Genomic DNA, 25,136 nt, shown 5'->3' with positions numbered 1-25,136 from the left:
ATTTCATTCATTACAGAAATCTCATGGTCAATACTTTGTGTCCTAGGACCCAGAGGCAAACATGAAATAGCTGGGCACTGTGAGCTTTTGTGCATGAGTTGCTTCTTGTGCTGGTCAAGAACATGTGAAGGCACCATGGCAGAGACTGAGGGCTATGTGTTTATCTACAAAGCTATAGTCTTCCCCGGAAAAATAACTGCAACTCCTATGAGGCAGGGCAAGAATAGAGAGATAGCTATGTATAGTGGGCAGTATCAATCTACTATCTGGGAAGCCTAAGTTCAAAATCCCCAGTCTCCATCTCACTGGCTTCTTGTTATTCCTCATCTAAATAGTTCATATTGCTTTCCTACTGAGAAAGATTGGATCATAAAGGTGTGAATACATAAGTGAAAAGGAGGAGGGAGCCCAGTTGCGCCCAGGAAAGCCCTGGCAAAAACAGCAGCAGCAGCTGCAGAAGAAGAAGAGATTGGATTTATACCCTACCCTTCACTAACCAAAGGAGTCTAACAGCAGCTTATAAATCTCCTTTCCCTTCCCCTCCCCACAACAGACACCCTGTGAGGTAGGTGGGGCTGAAAGAGCTCTCCCAGAACTGCTCTTGAGCAGAACAGCCTTGAGAGAACTTGTGGCTGACCCAAGGTCACATCAGCAGGTGTATGTGGAGGAGTGGGGAATCAAACCTGGTTCTCCCAGATAAGAGTCCGTGCACTTAACCCCTACACCAAACTGAAAAGAGTATGGCAGAAAGCTTACTTACCAGCTTAACGAGAGAGAGAAAAAAGAGCAAGGCAAAAAGCTCTTACCTTGAACAAAACTGTGTTGGTCTTAAAGGTGAGGCAGTTGAGGAAAGCAGCGTCTCTCTCTTCCCCAAGGGAGGAGGAGGGAGGAGGAGCAGCCAGTGGAGGAGCTTGGGCTCTTTAGCTTTGCTGTGTTTTTTAGAGAACCTGGCACAGCTCGGGCTTTGATTGAGAGAGCTGAAGCCATGCCAGGCTATCTCAATTACAAGCAGAGCTACAGAGCCAAGCTCCTCCATTGGTTGCTCCTCCTCCTTCCCCCTTTCTTGGGGAAGAGAGAGGGGGGAAGAGCGAAAGAGCACAGAGTGGCTGCTTTGCTCAGCTGCCTCAGTCTCACAAAGAAAATGAAAATGGTAACAACAGAATCAGGAGAGAAGGAGAAGGAAGCAGACCATGGAGGGCTGCATAGAAGCCCTCTGGGGGCTGGACATTTGACACCCATGGTATAGAGTTGCCAGTCAGTGTCCAGAGGTTGGCAGGAGGGTTGTGGGGTGGGGCGGTGGAGAAAAATTAAAAGAAAAATAAGGCCTCATCTACTTAAAGAAAATTAGTGCTTCTGGCAATTGCTAAAACTGCCTGGAAATGTCAAAGGGTAGCTCTAGGAACTGTTGGAAACTCTATGATAAAATTGTATAAAATTGGAGGTTCAGATCTGAGAGCTTCCTGCAATCCCCACAGCTATCCTTTGTCACTTCCAGGTAAATCTAGGAATCATCAGGAACTCTATAGTAAGAACTTCCTTTAAGTAGATAAGGAACCAGCGGTAGGCAACAGGATGTGGGTGGGGGGAGGGAATCCCATCTTACAACATTGCTTGGCAAGGCAACCGAGGGGGGTGTTATCTGAAGTTTTATTGTATGTTATAAATTGTGATAATCCTCCTTGCTCTGCCAGGCCTCTTTATAAACAGTGTAAGCCAGTTCCCAAATCCCTGTAAGTTTACTTCTTCTTTTGAGAGTCCAGCACTCTTTCTGGTGTCTGTTGCCAGAGCAACCAAAATAGCAACGGAACTTTGGCAACAGGAAAGGATCCTACGCTATTTTAAAAGATACCAGAAAGAGGTGATGGTCTAAGTTAAAGCTTGTAGATCCCACTGGAGCCACCAAGAATTTTGTCCTACATGGGAGTCTGCTAAACCCTATTTTATCTCAAGTTTGATTTGTTTATTGCTCCAATTAGTCTTGCAGCAGATGTCCAACAGACTGTAAACAATTACAAGCTATGTTTGCTATCAAAAGAGATATTCCATTCCTGCTGACTTCAGTGTTCTAAAAGCTGCACGGCTGAGTCATATAGCATGTCAAAAATCAATTTTGGCCAGATGTTTGTATGTTGTGGTTAGCGCAAGCAATCTGGAGGCGGCTGCAGAACTGTTTGAAACTGCTCTAAAACAAACCACAAAGGTTGTCCCCATAACTTCTTCTGTAATGCAACTTATCAACTATGTATTTAACCATCAATTTTAATAAAGGTGAATCCCAAGTTTATAACTGACCTGCCATACTCGGTTTTAATACTTTCATTCAAACCCCACCCCCACTCCCAATTAAAGTATTTGGAAGCTGGAAAATGCTTATTGTAAGAAACATAATTTATAACAACGTCATGAATCTAGGATTGGCCTTCTCTTCTTATCTCATGTTCCTAGCCAGATAGCAGAGGAATGTTAGGAAGAATAACCTGGATTTCAGAAACAGGCCCCTTTTGTTTGCACAGTAGATGACTCCACAGGGCGGATGGAAGAGCTGTGATCCTCTGTGACCATGTTGATTCTCCAAGTCATCACAGGCAAGGGGGAAAAAACTCTAAATAATTCTGGTGGAGAGGATTCTATTAATTGTAATTGTAGACCATCTGACTGCTTTCAGTTTTTGTACCAGTCAAATCAGGACCCCAGAGATGGCAGGTGCTCTTCTTGCCCCACCCCCATGGACACCCATGCTCACAGAGGGTTTTTTAAAAAAAATACTTGTCAAAAGTAGTTAAATACTTGGTTTGTAGAAAAATAGGTGGTGGAGCTCATTTGCATAACTCATTAGCATATGCCACCACCACCCCACCAGCCCAAAGCGACCTAATGCAAGAAAGGAGAGCCCTGGGCGAGCGAGGGCTGCTTGGGCTGGCTAGAGATCCAGCCAGCCCAAGCAGGCTTCTCTCACTGGGACTCTCCTAGTCTGCCCCACAGTCAAAAGACCAGCAAGCCACCCGCCGCCCAAAATCACATAAGAAGTGGAGAAAGGGTGGCATAGGCTTCTCCACTGATTAATGAAGGCTGCTGGGAGTGTGGCAAAGCTCCTGGTGGCTGGCTAGCTGCCCGCTCTCCTAATCCAGGGATTGTTATGCAGTTGCACCTACTATGCAATGGACAAGGTAGGGAGGGAGGGAGGAGGAGGGGGAACCCTCAGAAAGGTTCAGGAGCTGTGCTCCTGTGAGCTTCTGCTGAATTCAAGGCTTGCTTCTCAACATGGTATCCTGTTAGTGTGTCATGTAGAATTAGGGACTATGGGCCATAACTTTGCAGGGGTTCTGCTCCTTTCTGAGAGGGAGGAGGGAAAGGTTCTAGAAGAAGGTATGCTTTTTTGACCACTCCCCACCTTGATTTCAATGTGCATTGAGTTCTGTGGAGCAACAAGTGTAATGGGATAATATCACAGACATGTGTGGGCTGCCCTAGTTTAAACCAGAGAGGATATGTCCTGTTGGTGTGGTTTTTGGTGACACATTCCATTCAGGTTGGCACAGGCAAGGTGTACGGAGATATCTAAAGCAGGGGTGTCGAACTCATTTCTTATGAGAGCCAGATCAGATATAAATGAGACCTTGTTGGGCTAAGTCATGTCATGTTGGGCCAGGTCATGTCGAACCAGGCTATTTAAGATTAGGTAGCACAGACTAGGGTTGCCAAGTCCTCTTCATCCCCCAGTGGGGGACATTTGTGCACGCAACGCGCACTGCGCAACAAAATGATGTCACCCGGAAGTGTTGTCATCAAAATAGCGCCCCCACACGGGTGCCACCATTGTGATGATGTCACTTCCGGGTGACGTCATTGCGCCAGTGAGGCAGGGAGAGGTTCCCCCCGCTGGTCCAATGTGGGTCAGAGGGTTGAGAACCTCCTGGAGATTCCCCACCCGGATCGGAGGGGTTGGCAGCCCTAGCATAGACAAACACAATTAAATATGTATATATTTAATGTAAATATGTATATATTTAAAAACCTTAAAACATACTTAAAATGTTAGCACTTGTTAGTGCTTTCTTTGTATTTCTTCCATGGGATCCAGGGAACAGGGCAAAGGAAGCTCTGGCTCTTTCCTTCCTTCCCCAGGGGACAGGCCCGTAGCCAGAAAATTTTAGACGGGGGCCCAGGGGAGAAAATGTTAGGGGGGGGGGCACAGGACCCAAAATTACATCTGACTTTGAGGGCTACAAGCAGGACTTCGCTGTGCTCACTGCTGAGATCATGAACCACATCTGGAAGGTGCCCAAGTTGTGGGCAGGGGGCTTACAAAAGAAATGGCAGACTTCGTCTTCCTTTACAGCAATGCTGCACTTGTTCACAGTGGCAGTGAGTGTCGGTGAGCAAATGGGCCAAATTGAGGCCCTCCAATGGAGGGGCCATACAAATGGAAGGGGAAGTTGAATGGAGTAGCCTGGCCTCCCTGGGCCCCACTGTCGCTGCAGGCCTTGGACCAGGAGGGGGAAGGAAGAGAGGCTTGGCTCAGGAGCTTGCTGTGTGATTGAGAGAGCCAGGAAAAACAAGCTCTGCCTTCTCCCCTTCCTCCCCAAGGGAGGAGCCTCCACCAATGGAGAAAATAGAGGTTTTGCTCTGTAGCTCCTGTATGATTGAGGAAGCCTGGCAAAGCAAGCTGTTATGCAGAAGGAAGCAAGAGATAGGAAGAAGGAAGCGGATGACAGCCAGTTGCTTGGGGGCCTGATATGAGCCCTCTGGGGGCCTGATTTGGCCCCCGGGCCGCATGTTTTGACACCCATGATTTAAGGAGTATTGTGACAGGCTTGGGATTTACAAATGGTTCTGTTTTACGGGCTTGAAGTGGTGTGCTTGTGTGAACCAGAGCCCATGACAAAGGGAATCCTAATGTGCCTTTAATGTGTCTTAACTGCTGTAGTTCTCTCCTCTGATGGGTTTTGAGCAGTTTTGTACAAGGGCTGGAAGAGGTCAGCCTCTGCGTTGCTTGAGGGAGGAGGCAAATGGGCATTTGTATGGTACAAAAGATTGTGGCAGGAGACAGAGAGAGGAGCAAACAGCTGCTGGTGGACTGAAATAGGGGGGGTTAATGCAAGATTCCTCCCTCCGAGATCTGATGCAATGCAGGAGGGTTTCTGTGTTTCCACCCTTATCCTACATGTATCCAGGCCTCAAATTCAGTAGGAGCTCACAGGAGCACAGCTCCTGAACCTTTCTGATGGTTCCCCCTCGTCCTCCCCACCTACCTTGTCCACTGAATAGTAGGTGCAGCTGCATAACAATCCCTGGATTAGGAGAGCGAGCAGCCAGCCAGCCACCAGGGGCTTTGCCAGCAGTCCTCATTAACCCCTTTCTCCACTTCTTATGTGATTTTGGGCTGAGATGGCTTGCTGACCTTTTGACTGGGAGGGGCGGCCCAGGTGAGCCCTGGGCGAGTGAGGCCTGCTTGGGCTAGCTGGATCTCTAGCCAGCCCAAGCAGGCCTCACTTGCCCAGGGCTCTCCTTTCTTGCATCAGGTTGCTCTTGGCTGGAGGAGGGGCAGCATATGCTAAGGAGTTACGCTAATGAGTTCTGTCACCTATTTTTCTACAAAATGACCCCTGCATATATCTGTAAATAAAGGAAATACTTCAAAGATGCTGTAAGTCTCCTATGTTCTCTTCTCCAAAGGGAACCAGCTCAAGTAAGTGCTACCCTCTAGAACTTTTCCACCCTTGGGAAAGTGGGGTATGCCTGTAATGGAATTATGAAAGGGGTAACAGCCCGTTATATCTTTTCTACCAGAACATATCCATGAGTCCTTAAGTAATGCAGAAGATTTATGAGTCACATTCCACATATCCAGTAACTATCTAAAATTCTTCTGTCCTTTGATGTGTGCTTTGAAAACTTCGATGTGAAAACTTTACTGTAACATGTCAGGATAACTATAGGCCAGGAGTGGCCAAACTTGCTTAACATAGGAAAGGAAAAGTCCCCTGTGCTTAACACAGGAAAGGAAAGGTCCCCTGTGCAAGCACCAGTCGTTTCAGACTCTGGGGTGACGTTGCTTTCACGTTTTCACGGCAGACTTTTTATGGGGTGGTTTGCCATTGAGTTCCCCAGTCATCTACCCTTTCCCCCCAGCAAGCTGGGTATTCATTTAATTGACCTCAAAAGGATGGAAGGCTGAGTCAACCTCGAGCCGGCTACCTGAAAACCCAGCTTCCACCGGGGATTGAACTCAAGTCATGAGCAGAGCTTAGGACTGCAGTACTGCAGCTTTAACACTCTGTGCCATGGGGCTCTTTCATGCTTAACATAAGAGCCACATAAATGTCAGATGTTTGAGAGCTGCAAGACATGAACGCCAGATGTTTGAGAGCCACAAGAAGGAAGGAAGGAAAATAGAGGGGAGGAGATGGAAAGAAAGCAATTTTAAATACATTCTCCAAGCTGGCTAACATGCGAGTGGGGGCTTCGAGAGCCACACAATGTGTGTGAAAGAGCCACATGTGGTCCTGAGCCACAGTTTGACCACCTCTGCTATAGGCCAATTAATTCATATTACCATTTGCACTCAGGGGATGCAAAATTAGGCTTTGGGGGAATCTTGTATTCATATTGATATTAACTCATATTAATTTGTAATGCCTTTTCATGACTTTCAGCTCTTGACATGGTTAAAATCCTGCAGCCTTACAACATAAAAAACAGGTTCCTATGGATTCTGGATTAATTGACCAAGCATAGTGAAACCTTTGCTTAAATCTTACCTACAAAGGGCATTCAAGTGTTTTTGTTATGCAATGACTCCTTTGAACACTGAGCTAAGCAAATAAAAGCCGCTATGCATGTTCAGGGCACAAGTCTGCATTCCAGCTTGAATCTCCTCATATCTTTTTTTCAAGGTGGCCAAGAATGACTGCCCTTCAGTAATTCCACAGAAGTAGCTGTGTTAGTTTGTTGCAGCAAAATTAAGGAGGGAGTCTTATGACAAGTTAAACACTAACAAATTTTCATTCTAGCATGGTGCAGTAATTAAAAGCAGTGGGCTCTAATACGGAGAACTGGGTTTGATTTCCCACATGAAGCCTGCTGGGTGACCTTGGGCCACTCCCAGTTCTCTCAGAGCTCTCTCAGCCCCACTTAGCTCACAAGCAGTGTTCCCTCTAAGCTGGGTTAGCGTGCGCTAGCTCACAGATTTTTAGCCTCCAGCTCACACATTTTTGTCTTAGCTCAGGAAGGAGCTAATAATTTATGCAGTAGCTCACAACTTTAATTCCAATAGCTCACAAAGTAGAATTTTTGCTCACAGGACTCTGCAGCTTAGAGGGAACATTAATCACAAGGTTTCAGATGTGGGAAGAGGAAAGGAAGATGATTGTAAACTGCTTTGAGACTCCTTGATAGAGAAAAGCAGAGTATAAAAACCTGCCTTTTCTTGAGTGAGCAACGATCCACTTATCAGATGCATGTAACAGGTCTGTACTAAGCAGACATACACAAAATATATATTAAGGTGGGCAGCCATGTTGGTTTGAACCCTCCCACAGCACCTTTAAAACCCAATTTTATTCAAGGTATAGGCTTTCGTGTATATGACTTATTAGACTCTTCGTCTTATACTTTTGGTTATATTATTTGATCTGTGTAAACACTATGATTGTGATATGTATGATATATACTTTGATAGAAACTAAATTGTTTTTTGAAGAAAGTATAGGCTTTCATGCACACACACACAATGTATATGATTACTCGGGGGGGGGGGCTTCAAACTTGTTTAGAAAACAAAAAAAGGTGATGGACAGCAATATTACAGAAATTAAGTAAAATTCAAATATGACCCAACTACCTGCGCAAAGGAGGCGCTATTGAAAACAGCAACCACCATAACTGGTGCGAATTCATTCAGCAAAACCGAGGAGTGTAATGTAATGGCTGAGAAATTCAAAGTGTCCCTCATCGTAATCTTTCTGCCTCAAGAGGTCCCTATAGATTCATCACCTCACGGAGAGAGAAGGAAAACCCCGAAATTAAAAAAAAAAAAACCTCATAAGAGGCAGCTTTATAACAATAATAAAAAAGTTAACTTCGAAGGCGTTCCAAGTCTCCCGTTGAGTTTTGCCCAGCAAACCGGGGTGCGCAAGAGTCGTGCGGTGGACTTGCTGAACGCGAGAGAGAAAGGAAGCGCTTGCCCGGGAGGAAAAAGTCTGCGAAGGAGAGTTTTGCTTTGTTTTTACAACTGCGTGCCCGGCGGCATAGCTACCCTCCCTCGAGAAGCAGGAGAGGGGGGAACAGGCCAGCTCCCCGCCCTCTTCCTCCTCCTCGGAGTCCAGTGACTGAGAAGAGGCGGGGCGGAGGAGGGTAGGCGGCCGGCTGTTTCCCGGCAAGGACAGCAAGCCGGAGCAGCAGAGGGACCGGGAACTGCGAAGGGAGCGGTAGCAGAAGGCAGGATTTCTCCTTCTGGGCGCCCCATTCAGCCAAGGAGGCCAGCACCACCACCACCACCATGGAGGTCGAGATGCCACAGGTGAGACCTTCGAGTCGCCCACCTGAGGAGCGCAGGTGGGCTCCGGCCCCTCCCTTCCCCCTTCCCCAGCGGGGAGGGAGGAGTGAAGCCACGCCCACTCGCGCGCTCCGGTCTCTTGGGGACTTGGGTCGAGGGGAGGGGCGAGGAGAGGAGATCCCGCCCACCACGCTTCTCGCCCGCCTTCAGATCGAAGCTCTGCTGCCGGCCCCGTTCTGTTGGGCGTGACGTCACGGAGTCAGGCGCGCTGACTCAAAGGCGGACGGGAGGGGCAGTTTGGAGAAGTGAATGTGAAGGCGCCTTAGGCCTCTGGTTGCTGTGAGGGGTGTGTGTTATTTTCACCTTGTTGTGACAAAGCCTTCAGGCTGCTTAAAATCAGGGCACTGACTCTAAGTGAGTGGAAACAGGGATGAGTGTTGCGGCTTCTTAAAAGAAAAAACCAAGACCAGTTTCGCACTAGACTTTTAATCCTGGTTTAACTCTGTCCCCAAGCTGATATTCTACACTAAAATCGTAGAACCGTAGTCATAAAGTTGGTTTCTATGATTCTACTGTAGAATGTTAGTTTGGGGACAGAGTTAAACCAGGATTAAAGCTCTAGTGTGAAATTGGTCCAAATGTTAACCGCTTTCTTCAGAGGCCGAGTGGATGCTGCTCACTCCTTGTTGATTTAGTGCATTTTTCGCTTCTCCAAAGAGTTTAAGGCAGGGTACGTCATTTTGCCCTCCTCCATCTTACTCTCCCTGCCAAATAGATCAGGGATTAGCACTCTGCCTTGTAAGAGTGAAGAGTTTGAATGTAGGTCTGCCAGATCCTAGTTGAATACCATATACCAGAGGTGGCCAACGGTAGCTCTCCAGATGTTTGTTGCCTACAACTCCCATCAGCCCCAGCCATTGGCCATGCTGGCTGGGGCTGATGGGAGTTGTAGGCAACAAACATCTGGAGAGCTACCGTTGGTCACCCCTGCCATACACCACACTTTAAAACACACACACACACTTGCAAACGGCAGTGTCAGAGGGCCACAGAATTCAGGAAGTCCAGAATGAAATGCAGTAGAACAAAGTAGGAGTAAAGTGCACCTTTAAAATCAACAAAGTTTTATCCAGAATGTAAGCTTTTGTGTGCTCCAACACACTTCATCAGATGAGGAATCAGGTTATGTAAAATTCGTATCTAGAGAAACAGTAAGGTTGCCAGGTCCGACTTAAAGAATATCTGGGGACTTTGGGGGTGGAGCCAGAGGCAAGGATGTGAAAAGCATGATTAAACTCTGAAAGGAGTTCTGGTAATCACATTTCAAGGGACTGCACGTCTTTTAAATGCCTTCCCTCCGTTTGGAAATAATGAAGTGTAGGGGCACCTTCTTTTGGGGCTCATAGAATTGGATCCCCTGGCCCAATTTTTTTTTTTTTTTTGAAACTTGGAGGATGTTTTGAGGAGGGGCACCAGGTGCTATGCTGAAAATTTCATGCCTCTACCTCAAAAAGCAGGCCCCCCCAAGCCCCAGATACTCCCGGATCAATTCTCCATTGATCTCCATAGGGTATAATGGAGTGCCCAGCAGACATCTCCCTCCCCCCCTTTCTGATAACCCTGAAGGGGGGGAGGGCCTCCAAACCAGGGGATTCTCTGCCCCCAACTGGGGGTTGGCAACCCTAGAAAGCAGAGCCCATGCGCTGATTTTGTTATGCTACTTAATACCTATGATGGAGAGGGAACGATAGGTTTGTAGTCATGATGCCATAAAAATCCTAAACCACAATTCAAGGGGGTAGTGTGTGTCTCTAAAGCATAACTTGATGGTGACCCCTCAAATGGTTTTCAGGCCAGGAGACAAAACAGGTAATTTAACATAACATATGAAGCTGCCTTATACTGAATCAGACCCTTGGTCTATCAAAGTCAGTATTGTCTACTCAGACTGGCAACGGCTCTCCAGGGTCTCAAGCTGAGGTTTTTCACACCTATTTGCCTGGACCCTTTTTTGGAGATGCCAGGGATTGAACCTGGGACCTTCTGCTTACCAAGCAGATGCTCTACCACGGAGCCACCGTCCCTCCCCGCCATTGGCTACCTCTGTGTAGTGCCCTGGAGATCCTTGGTGGTTTCCCTTCCAGGGCTGATCCTGCTTAGCTTTCAATATGTGTATCTTTATATAATTAGCTGTGTAGCAGAAACAGGAACAAATAATATTTGAGTCCTTATAAATTGTGATTCCTTGTTATTTTTCCACAGTTATATTGTCAGTATATTACCTTATTCTGTGGGACTCTAGGGTTGCTAGCTTTCAATACTAGACAAGTTCAGGCTTGCCTGGGCCCTCCAAGTCAAGGCAGCAGAGAACAGCTCCTTCATAAGCGTCATAACCCACCACACAGGTTTGATGCTGGATCACAGTTGTCTGGTGTGACTTCCTCAAAGCCTTGTGTCCTGCTTTCTTTTTTCTTGGGAAAGGTTTGGAAATAGAGGTTGGGGGACATTAGAAGAGGGTGCTTCATGGAGGAATAAAAAGTTCGCAGACCAGAAAAAGTTTCCCATTTTGGCTAACTTTGATAAAGTAAGACTTGTGTATGAGAGCTCTGGTGGTGTAATAATTGGGTTGCAGGGCCTGCTTTCTCTAGGTGATCGGGCAGGGGGGGGAGAGTATATATTGTCACTTGCGAAATGCTGAATAAATGCATTTTGCATGAGTTACATTTGTCAGGAAACCAGTCTGTGCCACAGTACCTGTGTCCTGTTGCTAAATTCAATGGATGGCCTCCTGAATTTGTTTTCTTGTGTCAGGATCTGATAGTTATGTAAGGTGTGCTGCTACATCTTTGTTTCTGGGGAACTATTAGCAATAGCCCCCTAGCGCTGAGTGGTAAAGCTGCAGTACTGCAGTCTGAACTCTTTTCTCACGACCTGAGTTCGATCCCTGCGGAAGCTGGTTTCAGGTAGCCGGCTCAAGTTGACTCGGCCTTCCATCCTTCCGAGGTCGGTAAAATGAATACCCAGCTTGCTGGGGGGAAAGTGTAGATGACTGGGGAAGGCAATGGCAAACCACCCTGTAAAAAGTCTGCTGTGAAAACAACTTCACCCCAGAGTTGGAAACGACTGGTGCTTGTTCAGGGGACTAACTTTACTTTTATCAGAGTCCCATGGTGCAGAGTGGTAAAGCTGCAGTACTACAGTTTGAGCCCTCAGCTCACGACCTGAGTTCGATCCCAGCAGAAGCTGGTTCAGGTAGCCGGCTGAAGGTTGACTCATTCTTCCGAGGTCAGTAAAATGAGTACCCAGCTTGCTGGGGGAGAAAGTATAGATGACTGGAGAAGGCAATGGCAAACCACCCCGTAAAAAGTCTGCCGTGAAAACGCTGTGAAAGCAACATCACCCCAGTTCGAAAATGACTGGTGCTTGCACAGGGGACTACCTTTACCTTTATTAGCAATATGCTTTGACTGATGATGCCTATAAAAAGGAATCCTGGAGTTGCTTTTCGGTGGTACCTTACTTGTTTGTGTAAATCTGATTACTGGATTTGTATTTGTGTGGCACACATAAAGAAAAAAATGGACTTGGAGGGAATAGACATATTCAAAAATACCTAAAAACTTTTGAAAGTTATCTACTCTCTGAGACTCTCCTCCTCTTAATGTAAAATGAGAGGAGGATTCAGGCTTCCATGCTTTTCCTCACTGTCTCTATGCACACGTTTTGCAGACTGTTTCTCTGTTCCTGGAGTGAGGCTGTACCAGGTTTGGTCTGAATAATATCTTTCAGTCCCAGTGAAAACAAGACTCAGGCTCTTTCCCACAGACTTTTATAACCTGATCAAATGTGGGCTGGTATCTGAGGCAACACTCATTTTCTGCTTCTTTAGATTGTGTTGTTGTTGTTGTTGTAGGGACTTCTCATGTCATGATAAGAAGGGAGTTTTGCTGTGGTCTCCATGAATACAAGAAGTGGTATTCTTGCAGCCTTGGAAAACACCACAGAGCTACATAATAAGCACTCGGAGGTCAAAGACAAAAATCTCCTGACTGTTCTTTCATAATCACTGTCTCCCCCACTGTTATCTACTGGTGTCTCTCAGGGCATGGCCTTGCATAAGTAAAAGTTGATAATAAATTAGATTGGGAAGCAGAACAGGCAGTGGACTGACGCCCGCTTTAAAAAAACTGTACACCTGCCACTGCTATATGAGAAACAGAGAGGTTAATAAGAAATTCACTGAGGCTTCTGGGCCAATGGGGCACAAGTTAATATCACGAACTGCTCTTTCTATGAATGTGGCAAATCAGTGCTGTGTCTACGGTAGAGGAAAACCAACTGTTTAATTGGCATGTTGCTCTTAGGAAGCTGCCTGAGGCAAAATGTGCAACTGTCAGCAGTGTGCTGACCTGAAATCTTCAAGTGGTTTTGCGAATTTTCATCTTAATTGTGGTCGAACACAGATGTCACTGTTTTATGTTACGCGGCTATTGCAAAATAAAAAAGGGGGGGGGAGCTGGCTAGTGCACCCAAATGTTCTGCGTTGGATGACCTTTTTATGATAAGAGGTCTATGATAGGTGCTCCATGCCAAAGCGTCGTCTGGCTCACTTGTCCTTGAAGGGGACTTGTAATTTTGTATGCCGTCATTTCATCCATATGGAGGTGGATTACAGAATCTCAGGTTCTTGTAAGGTGTATTGAAAGAGGAGAAAAGGTCTCTAGTTTTTGAAGCAGTTGTGCAGTGGGGTGAGAGCCAGTGTGGTGTAGTGGTTAATAGAGTGCTGAGCTTGGATCTGGAAGGCTCCGGCTTGAATCCTGACTCTGTCATGGAAGCTTGCTGGGCCAGTCACACATTCTCGACCTAGCTGAGGATAAAAATAGAGGAGAGGCAGGGCTTTTTTTGTGTAGCAGAAACTCATTTGCATATTAGGCCACACTCCGCTGATGTAGCCAATCCTCTGAGTTTACAGTAGGTCCTGTAAAAAGAGCCCTGGAAGCTCTTGGAGGATTGGCTACATCAAGGGAGTGTAGCCTAATATGCAAAGGAGTTCCTGCTAAAAAAAAAAGCCCTGAGGAAAGGAGAGTAATGTAAGCTGCCTTGGGCCCTGGCAGGGAAAAGGTAAGGTATAAATGAAGTAAATAAATACTGCTAAGGCAAGAAAAGATTCAGCTGCTGAAATGCCCTGTCTTCCTTTGCCGCTGGTCATCTCAAGTTTATTTACTTAACTTATGTCTCGCCATTCTCATCAATGGGTACCCAACGCGGCATAACATGTTCTCTCCTCCTCCAAGAGGGTGTGACTGACTCAAGGTCACCCAGTGAGCAGAGTGGGATCTCCCAGAACATGGGCCTCCCACATCCTAGTTCAACACACTGTAGCCATTACACCGTACTGGCTTTCACATCACTGTATTTATGACAACCAGATCAGTTGCCAGGAGCACAAAAAGAAACTCAGCACCATAAATGGGGGGGGGGGGCGGGAATGGGGGGTGGCTGTGTGCTTAGCAGAGTCAGCCCACAATCACTTAGGATAAGGTGTGCTAACAGACTCCGAAGCCACAGCCCTTTGCACATTTGTTTAGGTTAAGCCCCGCTGAACATCACTGGATTTATTTCTGAGCACACAGCCCTAGTATTATGTTGCAGTGCCTACCTCACAAAAGGAGGCATTGGGCGGATGCTGCTGTGCTGTTGCATAAGCCTGGCAGGCAGGTACATGTTTCAGGTTTGAGGACTGAGGTGTAAGCGACCTAAAGGAAGGTGTGTTTCACATCCTGGGGAGGCAAGCAAATAAATCCATGGTAGTCTTTCTATCAGAAGGGCTCACAGCACCAGGATGCCAAAGGAGCATACAGTTAGTTTTATACCAGTGGGAGTTAAATCTTGGCTTTGAGGCAACAGTTACACAGTGGCTTTGGCATCCTCTGTCTGGAACACTGAAATTTCTGTGCCTTGTTTTGCTGAGGTGGTGATGGGGGGGAAATAATTATCCTCAGGCTAATAAATTAATTTCCCCCCTCTTTACGGCGTATCCCCACCAATCGCTGATAAGACATGATGGAATAATACCAAAGCAAACTTAAGAGGCGTCCTGTTGTGTGTTTTTTTTTGCTGCTTTCAAGTATAAACACCTAGAAGCAGTTTGATTCCAGTTTTGGCACTCTTGGCTGCATAAATGAAATGCTCGGTGTGTTCAGAAAAATTGTATCCATGTTCCAGCTATTTTGAGAAGATATATAAAATGGCAGAGGTGAATAATGGCTTGTGTTTATCGCTTTGTGCTACTAAGAGGCTGTGGGTATTTCAATGCTTTCCCTTCTTGGATGAAATTAAAAGTGACAGTTGTCTGTCATGGTTTCCCTAAAAGGGCCCTTTTTGTTCCATAGCGTGCAAACTTCAGGGCTAGGAAAGAAGTTTGGTGTTGTGCAATCATTTCTTTTCCCTCCAGGGGTACTTTGTTTTGGAATGAGCCTTGCAGAGTACAGTTCCAGAAACCAAAATATACCAGTTACCTGTACCACTTTAAAACTGACGTGTGTTGAGGGAAAAATGATTTTTTTACCTTAGTAAAAGCAGCAACTTTTGTAAAAGCAGTAACAAGTAGTTTCTTCCTTGATGTAGAAATAGAAAGATGTGAGAAGACAGTGTAGGAGGGGAAGTGAAGTTATCTCCCCCCTCCTCCTCCCCCCCCCACCCCGGTTTGGGAGTTGTGTAACATTTCATGGTTTTTTTAATTAACACCCCTGCCCCCCGCCCCCCCTCCCCCCCGCTGCTATTCAGCTGCTAAGACGTTTCTTGCTTGGGGCATATTTCCATTCTCTGGAGAAAGTACTCTTCTTTTAACCGACATTATGATGCTTTGCAGTAGAATTCAGTGCATGTTTACTGTGAAGTAAATCTCACTGTTAGGGTTGCCAAGTCCTCCTCGTCCCAATGCAATGACATCACCCAGAAGTGACATCATCGCGCTGGTGCCACCGTGTGCTGTTGCTCTAGGCGCTTCCGAGAAAACTATGGTTTTCCCCAGACACTTTAGCCATTTGGGAGGGAAAAAACTCTATGGTATCTATTGTATCATAGAGTTTTCCCTCCCAAACGGCTAGAGCATCCGGGGAAACCAAAGAGTGGCCATGTGCGGCATCACTGACGCGATGACTTCTGATGCAAACTTCCGGGTGATGTCATCATGCTGGTGACATAAAGAGAGGTTCCCCCCGCCAGCCCAATGTGGGCCAGTGGGTTGGGAATCTCCTGGGTGGGGGAACCCCCGCCTTGGCGGGGGGCTTGGCAGCCCTATGTGGAATAAATATTTGGACAGAAAACTTAAGAACACTTTCCTGCAAGCAAGCTCCACGGAATAAAACCAGGCTTATTTCTGAGCAGACTTGCTGGGGAGTGCTCCTTTGATGGATGCATAATTAGATACTCTCTTGTACCATCCTTCACTGGTTCAGTCACTGGTAGCAAGCAACCTTAAACTGGTCATTGATTTAATGGCTCCTAATTTTGCTGGGTGGGGGCGGGGAGCTGATGCTATAATACATGATACTGGCCTAACAATAGAATCCAATAAAGGGTGGCTTCATATGTTCTCCCACTCCTTCCCATGTCACTTCTCTGTTGCAGAATGGTTCACTGCCTTGCGTTGACTTTTTTTTTTTTTTTAAGAAAAGCTGGTTGTTCTTCAGAGTGCATGTGTGGTTTGCATTTTGGTGCATACGTCTGCACAGCCCTCCACTGGCACAAATTAAACATTAATCTGCCCTAGGTGTGTTTTGAATTTCAGCCAAAATGAAAAGTGGAGCACAGATTAACAGCCCTGTTAAACTTTGCCTTGGCCCCAATTATCGCATTCCATTCCAAAGCAATCTATTTCTTTGCTTTTAGAATACTCACTGAGAGCCCAGAATCCCTGCCTTTTAATACCTTTTTGTCAGTCTTGTGACTAAAACCTGTGTGAAAGGTTTTGGACTCTGCTCAGAGGAAAGTGTATACATTTTAGGCAGAAGAAGTTAAACATATAGCAAGATTAACCGTTTTCGGACGGGTTTCTTCTACCACTTATGCAACCAACCAGTTTTATAGTTAGAAAAGCAAGAGTTGGCTTTTTTTTTTTTTTTAAAGGAAATCATTCTGGACCTGGGAAATCTTAGGCTATTATGGTTGAGAAATCTGAGTTGCTCAGCCTAATAGCTTTATTTCTTGCTTGTTTTGATAAGCAATGGCTTTGCCTAGTAATAAAATGTAAAGTTCAGTTTGGAAAAAAGATACTATGTGATAAAATCTTAGTGTGACATAGTTCAGACTTTGAAGGTACTCTTTAAGTACTGCAATCCTTAAGTACCCAAAGCCTCATGACACTATTTCAGGTTTTGTAAAACTAAATGCAGGTTTGAGCACTTGCTAGAAAGCAACCTGGAAAGTCGCAGGAGACCCAAGGAGCACATTTTGTTTTGCATCGTTCCTCTGGCTATTACCATTCTTTATGCTCCCGTCCAGTTATCTCTTCCCCATAGTCTCTTTCTTCCTACTTATTCAGCTCACTCTTACTTGCCTTGTCTGTATTTTGTTAAAAACCAAAATAAAGCAATTGGTGGAAATTAGATAATATTAGAAATCTACATTCATGTGTTAGTTTTACAGTGCAGTCCTAAGCAGAATATGTGACCGAATTCTAATTGTGCTATGATGCAGTTCTCTCTGCCTGTTGGGCCTCTTGTGTGGACTTCCCCATTGATCCCAGTGGAGGGTTCCAATCCACCCATGTTCTCCCTTGTTCCTGTGAGTCTGTTCTGCTGATGGACATGACGGCCCACTCTTGCTTTCATGCATGCTGGTTTGGGCTGCTTGCCATCTGACAGCTTTGCAAAGGTGGCACCAGCACCCATGCCACAGATTGCCGCTAATCCAGAAGGGTCTAGCAGGACCAGTGCAGGCAGCACTGTCCAAAGGAATGATACTTGTGGGGAAATCTCACACTTCTCACTCAACACTGCGTCACTAAGTCAGCCTGGGGGAAGCTTGTGGCTGGATGCAGCCAGTGGGCATGGATGGAGGGCAGATAGTTGTGATTGTCCCTAGTCAGACTGGGTCCGCAGGTTTTTGAAGCCTTTTTAAAGAACATTTCAAAGACATTGAAGGTCATAGATTAGCATTTTATAGTTAAGACTTTGCAGAGTACACTTGCAACTCTAGCGGTTTGGACTAACAGGGTGCTCAGAAGAAGACGACTGCGGCTTTATACCCCGCCCTTCTCTCTGAATCAGAGACTCTGAGCGGTTTACAATCTCCTAAATCTTCTCCCCCCACAACAGACACCCTGTGAGGTGGGTGGGGCTGAGAGGGCTCTCACAGCAGCTGCCCTTTCAAGAACAACTCCTGCGATAGCTATGGCTGACCCAAAGCCATTCCAGCAGCTGCAAGTGGAGGAGTGGGGAATCAAACCCGGTTCTCCCAGATAAGAGTCCGCACACTTAATCACTACACCAAACTGGCTCTGTTGTTCCCTCTAAGCTTCAATGTTCCCTCTAAGCTGTGGAGTCTTGTGAGCAAAAATTCTACTTTGTGGGCTACTGGCGTTAAAGTTGCGAGTGAGTGATTTGGTTACTGCATCAAATTAGTTTGCTCTGGGGCCATTTTTTCTGCGCTAAGACAAAAATGTGTGAGCCGAAGGCTAAAAAACTGTGAGCTAGCTCAGACTAACTCAGATTAGAGGCAGGGCCAGCCCTAGACTGTCTGGCACCTTAGGCAAGGGTAACTTCTGGTGCCCCCCACACTGATAATGTCACTGAGACACATGGGGATGCCCAATTTGGTGCCTCAAGAAGGTCGGCACCCTAGTTTGCCTAGTGGCAGGGCCGGCTCTGCTTAGAGGGAACATGGCTTGGTCTAATGTAAGATTTAGGTTCACTTTCTAGGAGAGTAAGCCCATGTGGCTTCAGAATTTGACCATCTGTACAACTTTGGCAGAGGTGAATCCGTGCTGAAGGAATCTAGTCGAAGGAATCTAGTCTGATTCTGTTCTAGAGAAATGATGCGGGTTGTAAAATGGCTAGTTATAACAAAAAGCGGAAGTTTACACTTTGGAAAACAGGTAGGGGAGTCACAGTGCATATATTCGTTGCCCAGAAATTTCAAACATTTCCTGGTTCTTCTGGTTTTTCCAATTAGTGGGTTCAGGAGCAATGAATGTGACCAGTTAAATTCTTTTAGAATGAAACCCACCCCCCAAGTGAAAGCTGGTACATGGTTTGCAGCAGAAGACAGGAAATGCTCTGGTTCTAGGAAATCTCATTGGCTTCTCACGTTTGGAAAGACTCCAGTAATCTGATAGCTTCCTGGTCTTATAACAAGCAGGGGTGGAATTCTAGCAGGAGCTCCTTTGGATATTAGGTCACACCCCCATGATGTAGCCAATCCTCCAAGAGCTTACAAGGCTCTTTTTTGTAAGCTCTTGAAGGATTGGCTACATCATGGGGGTGTGACCTAATATCCACAGGAGCTGCTGCTAGAATTCCACCCCCTGATAACAAGTATTTTGTTGAAGAGTTTAAGTGATGAATGCCCTGTAGCCAGGAATTTGTTGGGGGGCCCCAGCTTCCCAGGAGGGGAGGAAGAGCTTGTGCCATGATGAAGTGTTCTGGTCTAAAGCAATTCTTGTTGCAGGAATTGCTTTTGGCTGTCCCCACAAGGCCAATGGGAGGAGGAAGAAGGAACTTGGTTTAACTAAGAGAAATAGATGTGTGTTTGGAAGACAAAAGGTGCTTGAGATCAGAATGGTTTCAGCTTTAACGCATCAAGAATTTGCTCTTATTTTAATGCTACTTGTATTATTTTAATGCTACCTGTATTATTTGGCAGTGGTCTATGACTGTCTTTTTAAGGAGTAACAGTTCATCTCTTTGCTACCCACTGGGGTGGGGTGGGGGGGCTGAAAAGCTTAAGATGGCCTAGGAACCACCTGTGTTGAGTGATTCCTGCCCTGCAGGGGCTACCAGGTGTAGACATGCCTAGCAGCATCCCAAGAGATATCAGCTCACTTGTTGCCTCCTTGTCAGGGCCAGCGCGTGGGAGTCGGCAAAGTAGGTGGCCACCTGGGGGGTCCACTTTGCCGCAGGGGTGGGGAGCGGGGGCAGGCGCCCCTTCCCCATCAACCCAAACATCCCTTGTCCAGCTCTCTCCCGCTTCAGAGGGAACTGGGAAGAGGCAAGAAAGAAGGAGGAGGCCTCTTCTTTCTTCGAGAATGCACAGCTTGGCTCACCCAGCCCTCTCCCGCTTCAGAGGGACCCAGAAAGAGGTCACCTCCTTGACGCGACCTCTTGCCAGCTCCCTTTAAAGCGGGAGAGGGACGAGCTGAGCGCTTGCGTGCAGCCCGATGACTTCACTTCCGGTGACGTCATTGGGCCTCACGCGCTTTGAACACGCGAGAAGAACCAAGGAGGGGGACGGGGTTTGGCCTGGGGCACCAGAACCTCTAGCGCTGGACCTGCTTCTTGTGTCCTCTGTTGTTGGCACCACTGGCTAGGTCAGAGCTGAGTGACCCTAGCAGAGCTTGGCCTGACAGAGCTTCTGGGGCTCACCTCTGCTTGCTGCAGGCTGGTACTGGCCCTCCAGGAAATTTCCCTGTAAGTCAGGTGGCCAGTCTATCTCTGCTACCCAACATGTCCTTCATGGAACCTGACCAAAGTTCATTTTTTTCACATATTCTTTCCCCGCTTTTCTGCAACAACACCCCCCTCCCCATATATTTTTCCATTACTGCGCCTTTCTCATTTATTTTATACTTAGATGTTTAATAGTATTTTGTTCGTGTTGTCTGCCACCTGGCAAGCGTTTTTGCCCACTGTGGTGATAACTGACCCAGATTAATGTTATGTAACATATTGGAAGCTCTTTGAAACAGAGAGGCAGCAAGGCAATAGATAAATCCTTATGAAAGAGAACCCTGAGCTCTTGAAAGACCAGCCAACATCTTCCTGTTTCAGCATGCCTCTAAGGCAGCAAGTTAACTGTGAAGGTGCAGGCCACACCTGTGAAAGGAAGGTGTGCCCATCTGTTCTCATGGGTAGCTCAGTCCTAATTGGAGACAGATCTTGTCCTAAGGGCTTGTGCCTGCTTGGGGAAGTTGTCTTGGATCTTCTGCTGTGTAAGGCCAGTTGCTTTACTTTGTTGGAAGGCAGTCCTGCTTTGACAGTCCAGATCGCACACACTGTGTGGCTATGGTGGGCACGGGGGTTTGTTTGCTACTCTGGGACATACACACCTACAGCTGAATGTCTTCAACAAGCCCCCATGTGTGTGGCCAAGCTTAGGCTTGTGATTGCTATGTGGTTGGCAGTGCTGGAAAAGGCAGAGATTCTTAATTGCATGAAAGAACTTATAGACATACCAATGAACATGTGTAGGAGTTTTTGCAGATGTTTGGATGTAGGCATATGTGTCTGGGGGCTGGGCCATACACCTTTTGCCAGAGGTTGGCTGGGAACTTGGGGAAATCCATGAAAGCAACTCAAAAGTACTTGGGGATTTTTTTGTAGCAGGAACTCCTTTGCATATTAGACTACACCTCCCTGATGTAGCCAATCCTTTAAGAATTTACAGGGCTCTTAGTACTGGGCCTACTGTAAGCTCCAGGAGGATTGGCAACATTGGGGGGGGGGGGCGGCCTACTATGCAAAGGAATTCCTGCTACAAAAAAGCCCTGCAGGTTAGTGGGGATGAAAAGAAGGGAGAGGGGGATTTTACATTGTAAGCAGTGTAAGAATTAGAACAGACAGCTGGGGTCCTGTGAGGAATTGTGGGGTGTCAGGGATAAACTATTGGAAAATTTCCCTTCCTCAACTTTCCCTTTCCAGAATATGACAAAGGGTTAAGCAGCTGTATTTCCGGATTCTCCTATTCTCCCCAACATTAGTTGACTCTTGTCCAGACTCAGCAATCTCAGGGCAAATTAACATTTTTCAGGCAGCTATTGGAGGTTCCTTTTAATGCTATGTTCTTTCTAATTCACATAGCAATATTTTTTCTGCACAACTTAGAAATGACCCACCCCCTCCCCATATGCAGAAAAACAGCATTGCGCTTACCTGTAACTGTCGTTCATATAGTTGTCTCTGTGTAGGCGAGGGTTGCCATGTCTGACTCAGGAATATCTGGGGGCTTTGGGGGTGGAGTCAGGAGCAAGGTTGTGACAAGCACAACTGAACTGCAAAGGGAGTTCTGGCCATCACATTTAAAGGGATTGTGGATCGTGTTCCTTTTAAATGCCTTCCTTCCATTGGAAATACTGGAAGATGGGGGCACCTTCTTTTGGTCCAGTCTTTTTGAAATGGGGGTGGGGGTATGAGAGGCACCAGCAGCTATGCTGAAAATTTGGTGCCTCTATCTAAAAAAAACAGCTCCCCCCGAGCCCCAGATACCCACAGGTCAATTCTCCATTATACCCTATGGGGACCATGTCCATAGGTTATAATGGAGTGCCCAGTGGACATTCAAACCCCTCAACCTCTTTCTGATAACCCTTAAGTGGGGGGAGGGTCACCAAACCAGTGGATCCCTTGCTCCCATCTGGAGATTGGCAACCCCAGGCCCACATGGTACTCTTGGTAAGAACATGTGTGCTGTGGTCGAGTCCAAGTGGGCACCAATAAAGGATTCTTGCTGGGAAGGGATCAGCTTGTATTTTTTTTAATTCACTCTTAAACTCAAATCTATGGCACACCTTCAGGTCTTTCTTTCCGAAGAGGCAGTAAATAACAAGTCATCTAAATAAGGGGAAATAGAACATCCCTATGACCTTAAGTGAGCTACGTTGCTGCCAATTTGCGGTTCAGTGGCTAGACCAAAAGGAAGAGCCTTACATTCATGTAGAACTCCCTGAAATTTGAACAATGTTTTCTGTGTTCAGGGTGTACAGAAATATGAAAATATGCATCCTAGAGATCTAAGACTGCAAACCAGTCTGCAGGGTTGAGCAACTGTGTAATTGAGGCCAACTGCATAATCCTGAATTTACGTGCCCTTAGGAAGACATCTAAATCTAAAATAGTGCACAAGCCCCCATCCTTTTTATTGATTAAGGAAAAACTTGAATAATAACTCAACATAGAATCACTGGAGAATGCAACATGAACAGCACCTTTTTCTAATTGGGCTCTAATAGGGCATTAACCTGTAAGCGTAACTTGTGAAAAACGTTATCAACAACATGTTCAAGAACCATTAACGGAGCAACTGTGTGAACTCAAGATGGTAGCCATTTTCAACAATACTCAAGACCCAAGAGTCTGAGGTAATCTTGTGCCATTTTGGCAGAAAAAAATCCAAATTGTCCCCAAGGAGGTGGTTGGCTGTACAGTGCCAACCACAGATAGTCAGAAATAAGTCTTATGGGCCTACAATGGTTCCTTCAAAGGTTGCTGACCAGACCCAGGTGTGAGTCTTGAATTAGATCTCTGCTGACACCATGGAGGCAGTTGGGATGACACTCTTTGGTGAGGATACTGGTTTGCCTATCACTGATATGGAAGCTGAGAAAATTGGTAGGGTGGCTGATATCTCTGCTGGAACCTTGGCTTACAGGATGAGGTCTGCGTGTGAGTGATGCCAAAGGAATGTGCTGTCTGATGGTACTTTTTGATTTGTCAAAGAAGTTTGTCAGTTTTTGTTGAGAAGAGGGATGATCCTTCAAAAGGTAAGTCCTCTACCCTTACCCAGGTCTAGGGTTGCCAAGTCCACTTCCAGAAATATCTGGGGACTTTGGGGGTGGAGCCAGGAGACACTGGGGTGGAGCTAGGAGCAAGGGTATGACAAGCACAATTGAACTCCTTCCCTCCACCCTCCCCTTCTCCAATTCCACCCCAGAGGCGGAGCGGGCGACGCCGCCGCGCTGCCGCCGCCTCTTCCCCGCCCCACCGCAGCCGCTCCTCCAAGATGGGCCCAGCCTGAGCCCATCTCGGAGGAGCAGCCACGGAGCAGCCATGGCGAAGCCGGAGAGCAGCATGGAGTGCTCGTTGAGGCTCATGGGCTCGGGCAGCAGTGACAGCACGGGGAGGCGAGAGACCCGGGCTGGCGCTTGCTGCAGCTCCTGCTTTCTCTGCGGTCCCGCCGGCTGGCTGCCCGCTGCCGCAGGGCCCCCACTGCGCCGCCACCGCCTCTTCCTCCTCAACACTCCCCCATGATGCCCGGCTGCTGGGTTCGGTGCGGCACACTCCAGCTCGCCGCGCTTCTCCGGCAGCCTCTCCAGCAGAGCACCTCCCCCCGGCGGGGCCGGGCCAAGACCGGATGCGGCCCGCTCGGAAGCTCCCCTTCCCGGCCACTCCCGCCGGCCCCTGGGGTCCGCCCAGAGGCGGAGCGGAGCGGGCGATGCTGCCGCCACCCCCTCCCCGCCCCATCCCAGCTGCTCCTCCGAGATGGGCCCAGCCTGAGCCCATCTCGGAGGAGCAGCTACAGTGAGCGAAGAGCCCCCTCCCCCCGCTTCCGTTTTTTTGGGGGAGCGGGGGAAGAGGCTGGGAATCCTGGGGTCCCCCGCCAGGGCGGGAGGTTTGGGAAGCCTACCCAGGTCTCAGGTAGGAAAGCTGTAGATCTAAGCCATGCATATATTTGGAAGATTATGGAGAAGGGCATAGTGCAAACTGGTGTTTGCCAGCATTCAACTGCTGTTTGAAGAGTGTTCGCCAGCATTCAACTGCCGTTTGGAGAGTCTGAGAGCCTCAGTCTGGATTAATTTTGCTGAAGATTTCAGGAAATTGCTCTAGATATGGCATAATCTTCTCCCATAAGAAGAGTCAGTAGGCTGCCACAATGGCCTGGCAATTTGCAATTCTCAAGTTTAGCGAGGATGAAGAATAAGCTTTGCAACTCAAAGCATCTTCCTTTCTACCCTCCTTGTCTGCTGGAGTTGAACGTGGACCCACTCTTTGGTTGGGTTGCATCTCTTCTGCTATAAGAGATGATAGTGTAGGATGTGTAAATAGGAAGTGGCATCCCTCCTGTTGCACTCCGTACATGTTTTCTACCTTGCAGGAAGTAGCAGGAATGGATGATGGTACCTCCCAAACAGATCTTCCCATTTCCAAGATTCCTTCTAGGAGACGGAAGGCCATGGTTCCCGGTGTATCTGAATAGAGTCTTCCTAGTATTTTGTCTTTGGATCTGGCATCTACTGCTATTACTTGAATGTCTAAGGACTGTGCAGTCAGCATCATTTCTTTGGAATATAAACACAAATTTTCACTTGGTGATATAGGGTCTTTGTCTCCTATAATATCATCTGGGGATGGTTCCAAAGCCAGACCAGAACTGAACCACGATCCTCTTCTGTGGAACTGTATGTTGCTGGAATCTCATGAGGGTTCCAATACGAAGGTGTTTGCAGTCTCTGTAATAACCATACAGTAGAACTTCCCAGTTCCATTTGAGGTTCTGGAGGCTCTGGCCATTCACTGTAGCTTTGTAGAGGGTGGCAGCAGGAATTACAATGTTCTGGACTTGGGGTTATCCATGATGATGGAACCGGGAATTTAGTGACACGTTCCAACAGGATGTCATCCTGAGTTGTTAGGTCACATATGAATGTTGATTGTGTTGGTGAAGGAGCGAACAGATTTGTCTGTTCACAGACCTTGGTAGAAGC

The 25,136-nt window shown here is 47.0% G+C and overlaps 1 protein-coding gene across 1 annotated transcript in view; it reads left to right on the top strand.

Moving 5' to 3' along the window:
- The first annotated feature begins 8,300 nt into the window (after window positions 1–8,300).
- The window catches only part of NFE2L2 (NFE2 like bZIP transcription factor 2), a 41,358-nt gene continuing 24,522 nt past the window's right edge, over window positions 8,301–25,136 (top strand). The window contains exon 1 of the mRNA XM_060256943.1: window positions 8,301–8,521. Within this exon, the coding sequence (XP_060112926.1) occupies window positions 8,501–8,521 (21 nt within the window). The 5' untranslated portion in view covers window positions 8,301–8,500. The remainder of the gene's footprint in view (window positions 8,522–25,136) is intronic.

Source organism: Heteronotia binoei, chromosome 16 (genome assembly GCF_032191835.1).
Source record: "Heteronotia binoei isolate CCM8104 ecotype False Entrance Well chromosome 16, APGP_CSIRO_Hbin_v1, whole genome shotgun sequence".
Classification (NCBI taxonomy): Eukaryota; Metazoa; Chordata; class Lepidosauria; order Squamata; family Gekkonidae; genus Heteronotia; species Heteronotia binoei.
Note: the sequence above shows the minus strand (reverse complement) of the source record. Positions and strands in the feature narration are given on the sequence as shown.